Here is a 12,483-nt window from a genome sequence, read left to right as displayed (position 1 = left end):
AAATAAATGAAGAAAGATGAAACTGTAAAGTACAGAGATATGATGTTTATTTAACAATTATATTTAAACTAAAAAATTATATTTGTTTACTTTCATTTAAACCTCAACTCAAATAATAAGAAAATCAAGTAACTTTCAAGGTAAAATTTCACTTTTAGACACTGGATTTATGTACATAAATATAAAGAATAACCTGTATCACTACAACCTATGCTTTATAAGGAACCTATACTAGTGGTTTATAAGGAAGTAGAGTTGTGCCAGGAGGTGATTTGGTCAGGACTGAGCTCAGTGTCCCAGGTTTTTCCCTTTGTTACTCACTCACTCACTGTTGGCCACTACAGTCCTTGTAGGACCTGGCCCTCTGCCACCATTCTTTCCCATGCATCGCGGTCTCCAGCGAGACACCTCCAATTTTCAATTCTCATTCCTCTCAAATCGTCTTCCAAATCATCCAGCCACTAACGCCTGGGTCTGCCCCTTTTCCTTTTTCCTCTTGGTGCACCATTTAGCATCCTTTTAGGTAGCCTGCAGGGCTTCATCCTTTCTACATTTCCCAACCATCTTAGCCTGCACTTCTTAATAGCACAGAGGATATCAGGCTCTCCATACAATTCCTTTATTTCGTCTTTGCTTCTGATTCTCCACCTGCGCTCCTCTTTAACGGCTCCAAAGATCTTTCTTAGGACTCTTCTCTCCCAAACCAGTAGAGCTTTTCTATTTTCCTTGGTTAGAGTCCATGTCTCACTGCCATACATTACCACTGGCCTAATTATTGTTTTGTACAAGAGCTTTGCTTTCCTGGAAAGACTTTTGTATCGGAGAGCTTTTTGCAGGGCATAGAAACATCTGGTTCCTGCTACCATTCTGCCCTTAATTTCTACTTCTAAATTATTGTTCTCCGACACAACTCCTCCTAGGTACTTGAAAGTACTGCAGCTGTGAAACATGTTTTCCCCCACATTCACAATATCTCTTCTCTCCCGGTTTGTCAAGAGGTTTTCATATTGAATTCTTCTACAGCACCGGCGAGTGCTGTCTTGGTTCTCCCTGTGATGACTGCATCATCCGCATAAGCCATGTGTTGTGTGAGCCTATTGTAAATGGTGCCACCCGGGTTTGTCCTTATTTTTTTAATGGCAACTTCTAGGGCGAGATTAAACAGTACTGGTAATAATGGGTCTCCTTGTCTTAAGCCACTGTTAACCCTAAAGCTATTAGGGATACCCACTCGAGTTTTCACCTTGCAAATAGTCCTTTCCAGGGTCATCTTTGTTAGTCTTATTAACTTACTAGGTATTCCCAGTAACTACAATGTCTTTAATAATTTCCCTCTGTCTACACAATCATAAGCCTGTCGGAAGTCAATAAAGAGGTGGTGTAAGTCAACATTGTACTCATACGTTTTCTTGAACATTTATCTGATCAAGAACAGGTGGTCTGTTGTGGAAACCGCTCTGGTACTCGCCCAGCAGTTGTTCGCTCCTTTCCATCACTCCATTGCTCCTACAAATTGCTACCGACAAGATCTTGTAAACTGTTGGCAGGAGCGCTATACCTCTGTAATTGTAACATTTTAGTTTATTCCCTTTCTCATGTATAGGGACTATAATAGCTTCTCTCCAGTACATATACAGTGTATACTGAACTACTGAACACTTCAGCAATCTGAACAGGTGTAATAAATTAAAAAAAAAAAGAGGCAGTAGACCCATTTAAGGAGAAATTTCATGAAATCTTATTCCTGAGCAGATTTACAATGCTGATTGAAGTAGAATTTTCTGGAAACTTCTGCCAGAAAAGATGTTCATAAAAACGAAGCTCAAGCATTTGGTCAAAAAAATCTAAAGAGTGAATAACTTGTGTAAATGCAACATTTAAGTATCATTAATTACTTTTTTATTCGCATGAAACATAGCTATATGTTTCTGTTTATTTGCTTATTGAAGTGTAATAAACAACACACACAAAAAAAATAATTTCTAGTATTGAGAAAGAGGGGCTCTCAATTACTACAATGAGAACTTACGAATCTTCCCAGCAGCATTGTATGGGAGGTTGACTTTCACTAGTGAAAGGGTGTTTTTCACTAAGTTGCTCAGTGTAAGTCAACTACGACTAGTGAATGTCAACCTTATGTGAAGTATCAACTATTACTGTAATATACATAATATATAGAAAAAGTGCAACATTGTTGTGCCTTGTGCAAATGCAACAAGAAATCATAAGCTTCAGATGTTTGTGATTAGGAAAATAGAAAAAAACCTTGTGCTTTCAAAAATTTCAAACTCCCTGTTCTTTATAAAGGTCAGACAAAAACTTTGATGAATGTTTTACTTTTTAAGGAATAGTTTAATGATGAATTGGTTCCATCAGTGAGAAAGCATTTGGAATCCAAAAATCTGGAACAAAATGCCATTATCTTTTTAGCTAATTACTCTCACCATGCATGATGAGTGTGATTTAGAGAATGACAGGAAAATAAAAGCGATGTTTTTATCCACTGAACTGAACCGCTGTCCTATGACCAATGGACCAAAGTGTGATTCTATAAATCAAGCTACATTACCAAAGATCTCTACTCTTCTATGTAGTTGCAAAACAACAAGAAATCCTTACGAAATTGAAAAATTTGAATCTCAAAGATGTGCTAGCTGCAGCTTAGGAGGCTGTGCAGTCAATAGATCATACAGAATTCATGGAATCCATTGCTGGGGAAACAGAATATCCATGAAGTATCAATAGACAACAATGACGAAGCCAGCTGACATTTTATTTTGACCTTGATTAGAAGTACAAAATCTGATGCTTCAGTGGATGATACAGATGTTGATTCATGGGTGAAAGGTCGTGAGGAGAATGAGTTCACATTCAAAACTGATGAGGAAATTGTACAGCGTATTGCAGACGTTTCTACCAATGAAGAAGAATAAGGTGAATCAAAGACAAGTTGAGGAACCAGCGACTATAAAGCATGAAGAAGCCGTGTCTCATTTCAATCACTGCCTAAAGTGGACAACAAGGAATGACATACTGTTGCAGCAGGTCCTCTTACATCTTCAGAGAGAAGAAGGAGTGAAGAAATTTCTACAGAAGTTTCAGACAAAAAAAAAGTAAATAACAGACCTCTTAAAAAAATATTAATTATTTAAAACTTCAAACTGTCAAATTTCCAAAAAAATATGTAAAAAAAAAAAATAAAAATAGTTAAGTAGATTCATAAAGTTGAATTTTTTTACACCATTTTTCTCATACCTTCTGTAATCCAAACACACCCCTCCAGCAATTAGTTTGGATTAACAAGATTACACTGTACTACTGAGTATACCCCAAAGGTAGATGGGGCACCCAACCCCAAGGTCGATCCATGATTAATTAATTATCTGCCACACTCCGATTCCATGAGTGTCTAGCTGCAACGCACCTCACATATTCAATAAAAATTGAGCTGATATTGATGAAATAAATAAACTTCTAGGAAATAATTTAAGTAAAAACTAAGAAAAGTACCTTTTTTAAATAATTAATTTTTTTAAAAATGTTTAATAACTTTTCAAACAGTACATAAATTAATGATTTTAATTAGTGTGATGTTTAGAAAATAATCTGAAGAGTCCTATATTGAACCTGAGCCAACTTTAACCCCCACTGAGTTAAAGATGGCCCTGTTTATCTGAGAATTTGATAGATTTTATATCTTCTTATACATCTTATCTATACTAAAGAAAACTAATATGACACTTTATTACTTACTGATCAGAGCACAACAACCTGTAAGTTGTTTATTATGAAACAAAGAAACAAAATGGTGTAAAATGTTATGTCAAGTATCAAAGAAAATAGTTTTTATCATGTAAAGTTACTAAATTTGCAAATATGAGTTACTGGCAGCTCACAGTCGATATGCTTTTTCTGTCTACATAAGAAAATAGTAGTAGTAGGTTAAAATAATGTGAATTTTGAAATAATTATTTCTTGAGATAATAAATCTCTAAAAATATAAACATGTTTCAGGGTAAGTGTTTCAGCTGTGGACCAAACGGCACTAACTGTGCATTCATGGGTCTGCACACAACCCGAGGTTTATTGCCACCTGGAGCCAAATTCTTTGTACAGACTGGCAAGGAGCCACCCTACTGCAGTAAGTGATATTATTTCAAAAATACGAAAAGGTTGTATATGTTACAATGGTTCATTCATGAATAAAGGTCGTATCCATGGCAATACAACCCTTATTCATGAATGAACCATGGCCCTTATTGATGAATGAATCATCCGTGGCAATTTTAGCTATTAGTTTCAACTCTAGCTAATTTTTTCCTATAGCTGGCTGTTAACCACTGAGTAATCCATGGATTACTATTGTAATTCTTAAAAATCTACTATAGTTCCCAAGCTGCTTTATCATATATCACAATATTAATAAATAATTACAAAAAACAAATAATGAATTAATTTACTTAATTAAGGTATGATTATTGCCCTTTAAATAATACTGGCTTATTAAATTTTAGAAACATTGATTATTATTGCTTGCTCACATTTATTCTGTTATTAACATATTACCTTTTCCTCTTCTTTTAAATTGAAAAAAACAATAAATATTATTTTTTTAGTTCAGACCTTTTTCATGAATCATAACTGTACCTTGAACTCATGATGTTTTAGTTTTTTTAAAACCATCTCATTTTCATTTAGTTTAGAAGAATTATATTGAATGGTTTTCTAATTATTTCTGTTCCATCAGAATTAGTGTGTCAATATTCTGATGGAATATGGATGGGCATAGCATTTTGGCATTTGTGATGATAGTTGGTCATTCACTGGGGGCCCAGATTATATTTTTTCTATGACACATGTCCTGGAAGCAAATATATTGCAGTAATTTTTTTAATATATTTTGATTTTTGTACAAAAATGTACATCATTGTAATCATTCTGGCAATTTCTATTTTGGCCAGGGAAGCTTTCACAAAATAATGAAAGTTCCTCTACTTAAGAATTCCTTCCAGTTGACATTAAGTAATTGAAAATGTTCGTGCAAATTTCAATAGCTCCTTGGTTACCATCTGCCTCCCCCTACAAAAACTAAAATCCATTGTGCATGCCACTTTCATACACTGTAAGCATTTAAAACTTTTTTCAAGTTCAAAGATGCACAAACAAAGGAGGGATCTTTTCTGCCTTAAATCTAAGAGCCTTAAATAATGAGGATGCTAAATTTTTGTAGTGTAGGATGAGAAACATTTCATTATTTTCACCATTTTTTTTTTTTTATTCATAAACAGCAATTCTGTCTTTTTTTGGCAAATAAAATCCGATATTGTAGGTGCCGAAAATCCCTCTAAAATCTTTTTCTGATATAGATGCAATACTCCGGCGAATACAAAAATCTGTTTTGAAATCTCTGTACACATTAGAAATATTTTCATATTGTACAGGCAAGTAAAATTGCTGATAGCTACTTCTAGAATAATGAAAAGGAACAACAGGCAACATTTTAATAAATTGTTTAATTGAAGCTTCTTCAGTGGCTGGTGTTTTATTTTGTGGCTGTTTTCCAACCCAATGATCTAATTTTGGTTTGTTTGAGGGTGTGGGTATATCCTGAGTAAAGGTCACCATTCTATGACTTATATCTAAACTTTTCAAAATGAGTTGCAAACACACTTTTTTCACTTCAGAATCTATTGGTAAGAAATATTGAAATGACTGTTTTCCCCAACTTTCCTGTTTGACGAATGTTTTAGCTTTTGGGACCTGTTCTGTGCATGATAAAAGGAAAATATGTTTGTCTTGGGAATATAAGTTATAAAAAATTTCAGAAATTGTTGTAACCCATATTTTGCTGAATCCAAAAGATACGTAAACTGTTCCAAGTAGTTAACAACGCTTTACTTATATATTTCCAAATCGTATGTGGATTACAACAATAAATAATGGAAAAATTAATGATTTTCAAAATTGTTTTGACTTAATGTCTTCAACTAATTTATTACAGAGGCATTACTTTATCTTTCTACAACAAAATTTCAATTCCTAAAAATTTGTGGGTTAAAACATTTTACCTTTCAGCCATCTATATAGTTAATGAATTTAAGCTAATGAGTGTGACATATTACAGGGAGACACTACAGAGTGACGGTAGAGCTGGCCAGACCTCCAAGGGCAGAAACTTGGGTCCAAGGATTCATGAGGATTTCTCTGCACTCAGACCAGGGCAAGATAAGAGATTTAGACCTTACTCCAAAGTATGTTTCAAGACTCCAGGACAATTTAATCAACTATATTTAAGATTATGATGCTTTTATTTTTACTTTATAAGATTGAGTGAAATAACAACATTGCACCTGTAGAAACCGGTTGGAAATTCATTTCTTGGGCAAGTTAAAAGGATGTCTTCTAAAAAACTTAGTTTTTCAAACAACATTGTTACAATTATCTATTCATTTAATAATATTTTTTCATACTTGTACCAAAGTGCTTGCTCCATTATTGACTTTTACTCGATGGACACTAAAAGTACATTTGATATCTGATTCTTTATAAATCCAGAATGTTTAACGAGGATCAGTTAGGAGGAACAAAACTACATTTAATTAATTTTATTGTTGATTTAAAAACAAATTTGAACTTTTTTTCTCAACTTTATTCTTTACAAACCTTCCAACGTTTCGACCCTCAGTTCATTCTCAAGGATTCCTTCATTTTGATGTCATTTTCTTTTTTTAAAATCTTAAAAATGCAGGCTAATTGCCTTTGTCCCATATAACTTTTTCTATATAATTTAACTTTTTCCTTCTTAAATTTAAAACTTTTACAATCCACTTCTCTTCTTTCTTTCATTTACTGTTTTAAGGTTGCAAATGTGAATGAAAGAAAGAAGAGAAGTGGATTGTAAAGTTGTAAAGTTTTGGCTTAAAATAATCTCATAAAAAGAAATTCAATAGTGTTAAGTAGCATGATCTAGAGGTTCAATTCTTATCACCAAAACGAGAGGGTGTACAGCTTGGAAATGTCTCATACAGTAATTGAATTGTTTCATTGGCTGTTTGGCATGTGGTAAGGCACCGTCTTGTAGAAACCACATGTCGTCCACATCCATATCATTCAATTTAGGCAAAAAGAACTGTGTTATCATGTCACTATATTGAACAACAGTATTATTCACTGCTTAACCAGCTCCATTTTAAAAAAATATAGTCCAATGATACCTCCAGCCCAAAATCCGCAACAAACAGAGACACATTGATGGTGAATTTGTTTTTTGACAATCACATGTGGGTTGTATAAACTCCAAATGCAGCAATTTTGATGACTGATGAACAAACTCATCGAGGTGAAAATGTGCTTCATCACTGAAAATGATTTTGTTCGAAAAATCGGCTTGGTAATGTTCAATAATCCTTTCAGTGAACTTTCTTTGCTGTGCATGGTCATTAGGCTTCAAGTCTTGAGTCAATTGAACTTTGTATGCATCGAGATGCATATCTTCAATGAGTATATCTTGTAGAGAGCTTCTAGAAATTTACAATTCTTGTTCATAAAAGAAAAGATAAATAATTTTTTATTATTATGGTCAATGATAAGTAAGTTTAATTCACCCTAACACATCCTCGTTGAACTTGGATTTATTATTTATTTAGTTAATACAATCAATCCTGTTCATGTTCTGATTTCAGACAAAGTAAAATGTTTTATCTTGACACAGCAACCGTAATGGCAGGTTATAGTATACGATTTGTAAGCATAATCTGAAGTCTTAATTCTTTTATTACACCTTAAATACCAGTTTTTTAATTAATAAGATTTAAATGAATATAATAACAATTGATTTAAATTAGTAATTTCAACAGAACTTCAATTTTGAAGTAGAAGCTTTAGAAAGTTTCCCATTTTGCAACTGATCATATAAAGCCTTTCTCTTTACTTATCTTCTTTTATCTTCCTTCCTATGCAGTTTCTTGCATGGAGAAGCTTCAATCCAACACTGCCAGGTTTCATCATGGTCCTACCACAGCTGCTTCATTTGTCATTTACCCCCTCCTCAAATCCTCTGAATAAAATTATGGTACAAAGTCCTCGAAAGTATAGGTGGCATTTTAACAGTAAGTCGAGCTTCTATTTCTTTTCTGTGTTCCTTGTCCTTCCTCATTTGACAATTATGTCCAAACCATTTAAGCTTTCATTTCTCCAGAGCACTATAATGCAAAATTTTAATCTCCTCCCTAATCCTTTTGTTCCTTACACAGCCTCTACAAATTCTTCCAGCAATCCTCCATAAGTACTTCATTTCAACTACAGTAGTTCAAACTTCAAGCACACCTCCACTGTCTCCTCTTCATATCGGGAAAGAACCAGTACCTAACTCTCAGAGTCATTGATGGTTCTTCCTTTTCTTTATAATTTCTCATGTCACTCTAACTAATCTGGCAGTAATTTCTTCTTTGTATCATAGATGACAGTGCAGGAGCCCACGAGGAGAAAAATGAGTTATTTCATCCCAAATGTTGATTACTTCAATGAAAACTATGTAGAATTACTAGTCAAAATTGATGAGTCTACCAAGTGCAGGTAGGGGGAATAAAAAGTGGCAGCTGTTTTAAAACAATTAATTTTTTATTCAGAGCTCTATATCTTTAAAACTATCAACAACACTAGAAAACCTAAGAGAACATCATTTAAACCATAGTAAATTTACTACAGTGTGAGCTGTTATTGAGCTATTTACGTTTTATAGTTCTCAAGATATATCTTTTTAAAAAGCAACATTTCATGTTTCTATCTTAGCAAATATCATGAAAACTACTACTCCTACAAAGATAAACATCATAAAACACTTTATAGTACATAAAACAGGCTTTAATTTGAGTGTTAACAGACATTTGTACGTGGAATGGTTATTGAGCTGTAGATATTTCAAAATAAATTCACGAACTACTAATCTTTTAGTACATTTTTATGAAATGATGCTTTTTAAAAAGATATATCTTGAGAACTATAGAATGTAAATAGCTATAGAGCTATTATAGCTCTTATAGAAGAGCTCATATTTTAGAAAATTTACTATACTTTAATGATATTCTCTTAGGTTTTCTAGTGTTGTTGATAGTTTTAAAGATATATAGCTCTGAATAAACAATTAATTCTTTTAAATATTTTCAAACAACTGCCATTTTTTATTCCGCCTACCTGTACTTGACAGACTCATCAATTTTAACTAGTAATGCTACATAGTTTTCATTGAAGTAATCAACATTTGGGGTCAAATAACTGACATTTTTCTCTTCGCGGGCTCTTGTACTATGAGGACAATATCATCAGCATAAAGGAGAGTTTGGCTGAGTAATGTTCTCGCATTTCCCTTTCCAATAGTTATTTGTGTTGCTTGATTTTTACAAATTTTATCGATTTCATCCATAAATGTAGTAAATAAGATTGGACTTAAGCTATCTTCTTGCTTGAAACCTTTACCACCAGGGAACAGACAGTGATCCATTGATCTATTAATGTAACATTATATTTATTAAAATAAAGACCATTCAAAGTAAATACATTATGAAAACTTAAGAATTACTCTCTCAAGCTGAAAACTCAATTTTTGTTAATTCATTCTTGTTTTCTGTTTTGTTTTTCTTCTTATGTTCATCACCTTATCACTTGTGAAAATATCAGATTTTTATGTTGTTTGGCTGATCAACTTTCAACCACTTTCTATTATTTATTTTTTCCAATCCTTTATACCAATAATTATATAAACAAACCATAACCAATATCATGTCTGTAGATATACATGTGAAACTTCATTTTTGATAAATTTACTAGCTTATTTTGTATTAATCATTTGACATTTTATTTATATTTGTATAGTGGATATGAGAAATTAGAACATGGTACATCAAGAAGTTTTGTTGTATCCCACATCGAAGAGATTGGTACTGTGACTAGAGTAGAAGTGTACTGGGAATATGATATGAACGTCCTCCAGCCAAGGTCCATCTGCTTCTTGTGGTGCAACGACCACCTTTACGTTTCCTCTGTCAGGGTCTCGGCTTCCAGGATCCTCAATTCCAGAGAGTAAGATGTCTTTGATACAAAATTATTTCATAATTAAATGAAAGATAGATGTATTTAGTCACATGTAGAGTTTACATCGGAGAAAAGAGCTTGGACTAAGTAATTTTATTTTGTTCTTATAAGATATGCTGATGTTTGACCCAGTTTGACCCAATCATGTAGGCCATCACTGAGCCTAAAATTAAAAAAAAAATTACAAGATACATATCGTGTAGATAAAATAAGTAATGAAAATTTAAAAAATATAAGTGACAAACATATGTAATAATCTGTGGTGAATAAAGAAAAATAACTAAATAATGAATAATGATAGGAGATACTAGTATGAATAGTAATATTATCTACCATCATTATTATTATCTTGCTTGTTATCAGTTATCTTCTGTCATTATACATTGTTATTTCCCAATATTCATCAGTTTATTTATTACATATGTTTGTGTGATTATTTTTAATTTTCATAACTCCTTTTATTAGCATTATTTGTATATCTTTATAATTTTTATTTCCATTTTATCCATCTCTATATATTCTTACATAGTCCAAAAATAACAAATCAAATGTATACCTTTTTTATCAATCTTCAATGGCACCCATTATTTCTTTTTAAAAAAATGTTTCTTACATTTGTAGGGGTTTATGTTAAATTAAATTACTCAGAACTGGTATTACAGAGAATAATTTAAAAAAATCACTTTCTTCAAAAAAGAATGGTCTAAATGTCAGGTACAATGTATGTTCAGTAAATTATTAATCCGAAGAAGTCAAAATATACCTCAAAATATGACATCTACATTTTCAAATGTTCAATATTTCAAAGCATATTACCCCTAGAAGGAATCTAATCGTAGGATTAATATTTTTAGGTTCCTACATATTATTAAGTAACAATAAAAAAAAAAGTTCAAAACTTTATAAAAAACGTTAAGTAAATTTTAATCTCTTTTCTAAAATTCAGTTGCGAAAAATTGACACCTTTATTACATTATATAACAATTAATGGCATTGTTAGGAAGCGAGCTGTAGATGTGGTGAGCAAGCTGTGCAGCCCTGGCCATCGTGGGTATGCAGATATTGCTTCGAGATCGACAGCCCTTTTCTTGGACAACTGTAGATCAGATTAAGACATCGAAATGCCACAAATCAATACTGGCTTCTCCTGTACCCTATAGCTCGCTTGCCCATGGGACAGAGTTTGGAGAACATTTGTTGCCAACTAATGACAATTAGTATTTTACTTAATGTGAACTATATATTAAGCTCACAAAGAATCATACTTGAATGTATATAAATATTGTATATATCCAATGTAATGTAAGCAAGTAAGGAGACAAAAGTGAAGAACGTAAAAAAGTTCAAATTATTTGTGATTATTGTTCTATCTTTATTATTTATTTGTTTTTCTAACTGTAATATTATAAGATGTTTTTATATTGTTATTATTGAAAATTCTGTTTAATTTTTTTTTTTTTATTAAGTTTCAGGATTTCAATATAAAATTTAAAACATTAATATAATTTTATCTTTTGGTATTCTTAGAAAAATATATATTCAGATGATTTTTAAATAAAATGCAAAATCAAACAAACTTGTGTCATTAAGTAAAACATCTGATAACATAAAAATGTCTACTAGTCGATCTGAAAATCATTGTAAGCCATTATGTTATTGTATGTACTGTCTATTATGTATGTGCCTCTGTAATTTAATAAATATTGTAAATTTGTTATGTTTAAAAGAGCCATTAACTACTTATAAATTTTTCAAGTGTCAAAAGGTTTGTAGGCCACTGATCATTACAATTATTGTACTTAATTTTTTACCTCATTTATTTAAATTTAGTAATTTATTTAATAATAGTACAGTATGGATCAGTCACCTTTCTCTTCATCATTAAACTAAATGTCTTATCTATTGATCAACTTTTGCTTTCCTTTAGTTATAAGGCATAGAAAATGAAATATCATTTACACAGAAACAAAATTTTCTTTCTCTTATTTTGGTACGGAGGGAATTGTTTTTTCTCTCCTCAAAACGTCCTCAAATATATATGAGATATCTTACCCAAATATATATGAGATATCTTAATATAAACGTACAAATATATATGAGATATAACGTACAAATATATATGAGATATCTTACCCATCGATCAACTTGTGTTTCCCTTTAGGAGTCGGCCATAGAAAAAAAAAAAAACTTATCAATTAATTTCCATTTGTACATGTGATGAGAAATGGTAAGGATTAGTGAGATTCCCGTAGTAGCGATATCTTTTAAAATGAAAATTCCCAGATTCAGTTAGTCCTCCAGGAAGGACAATTTCCTAGAATTTTCACTTATTTCTATCGGCGACGTATCATGAAGATGATAAGTTTTACCTTATAAAATTTCAATCCGAACCTC

General features: G+C 32.0%; 1 protein-coding gene across 1 annotated transcript in view; it reads left to right on the top strand.

The window, feature by feature from the left end:
* The window catches only part of LOC106691461 (pancreatic triacylglycerol lipase), a 46,877-nt gene extending 34,981 nt beyond the window's left edge, over positions 1-11,896 (top strand). The window contains exons 8-11 of the mRNA XM_014437238.3: positions 4,015-4,141; positions 6,125-6,251; positions 9,871-10,077; positions 11,090-11,896. Coding sequence (XP_014292724.1) covers positions 4,015-4,141; positions 6,125-6,251; positions 9,871-10,077; positions 11,090-11,201 — 573 coding nt within the window. The 3' untranslated portion in view covers positions 11,202-11,896. The remainder of the gene's footprint in view (positions 1-4,014; positions 4,142-6,124; positions 6,252-9,870; positions 10,078-11,089) is intronic.
* Positions 11,897-12,483: the final 587 nt, after the last annotated feature.

This window comes from Halyomorpha halys, unplaced genomic scaffold (genome assembly GCF_000696795.3).
Source record: "Halyomorpha halys isolate HHAL.00 unplaced genomic scaffold, Hhal_1.1 Scaffold2362.1, whole genome shotgun sequence".
Classification (NCBI taxonomy): Eukaryota; Metazoa; Arthropoda; class Insecta; order Hemiptera; family Pentatomidae; genus Halyomorpha; species Halyomorpha halys.
This window is presented reverse-complemented; position numbering and strand designations above follow the sequence as displayed.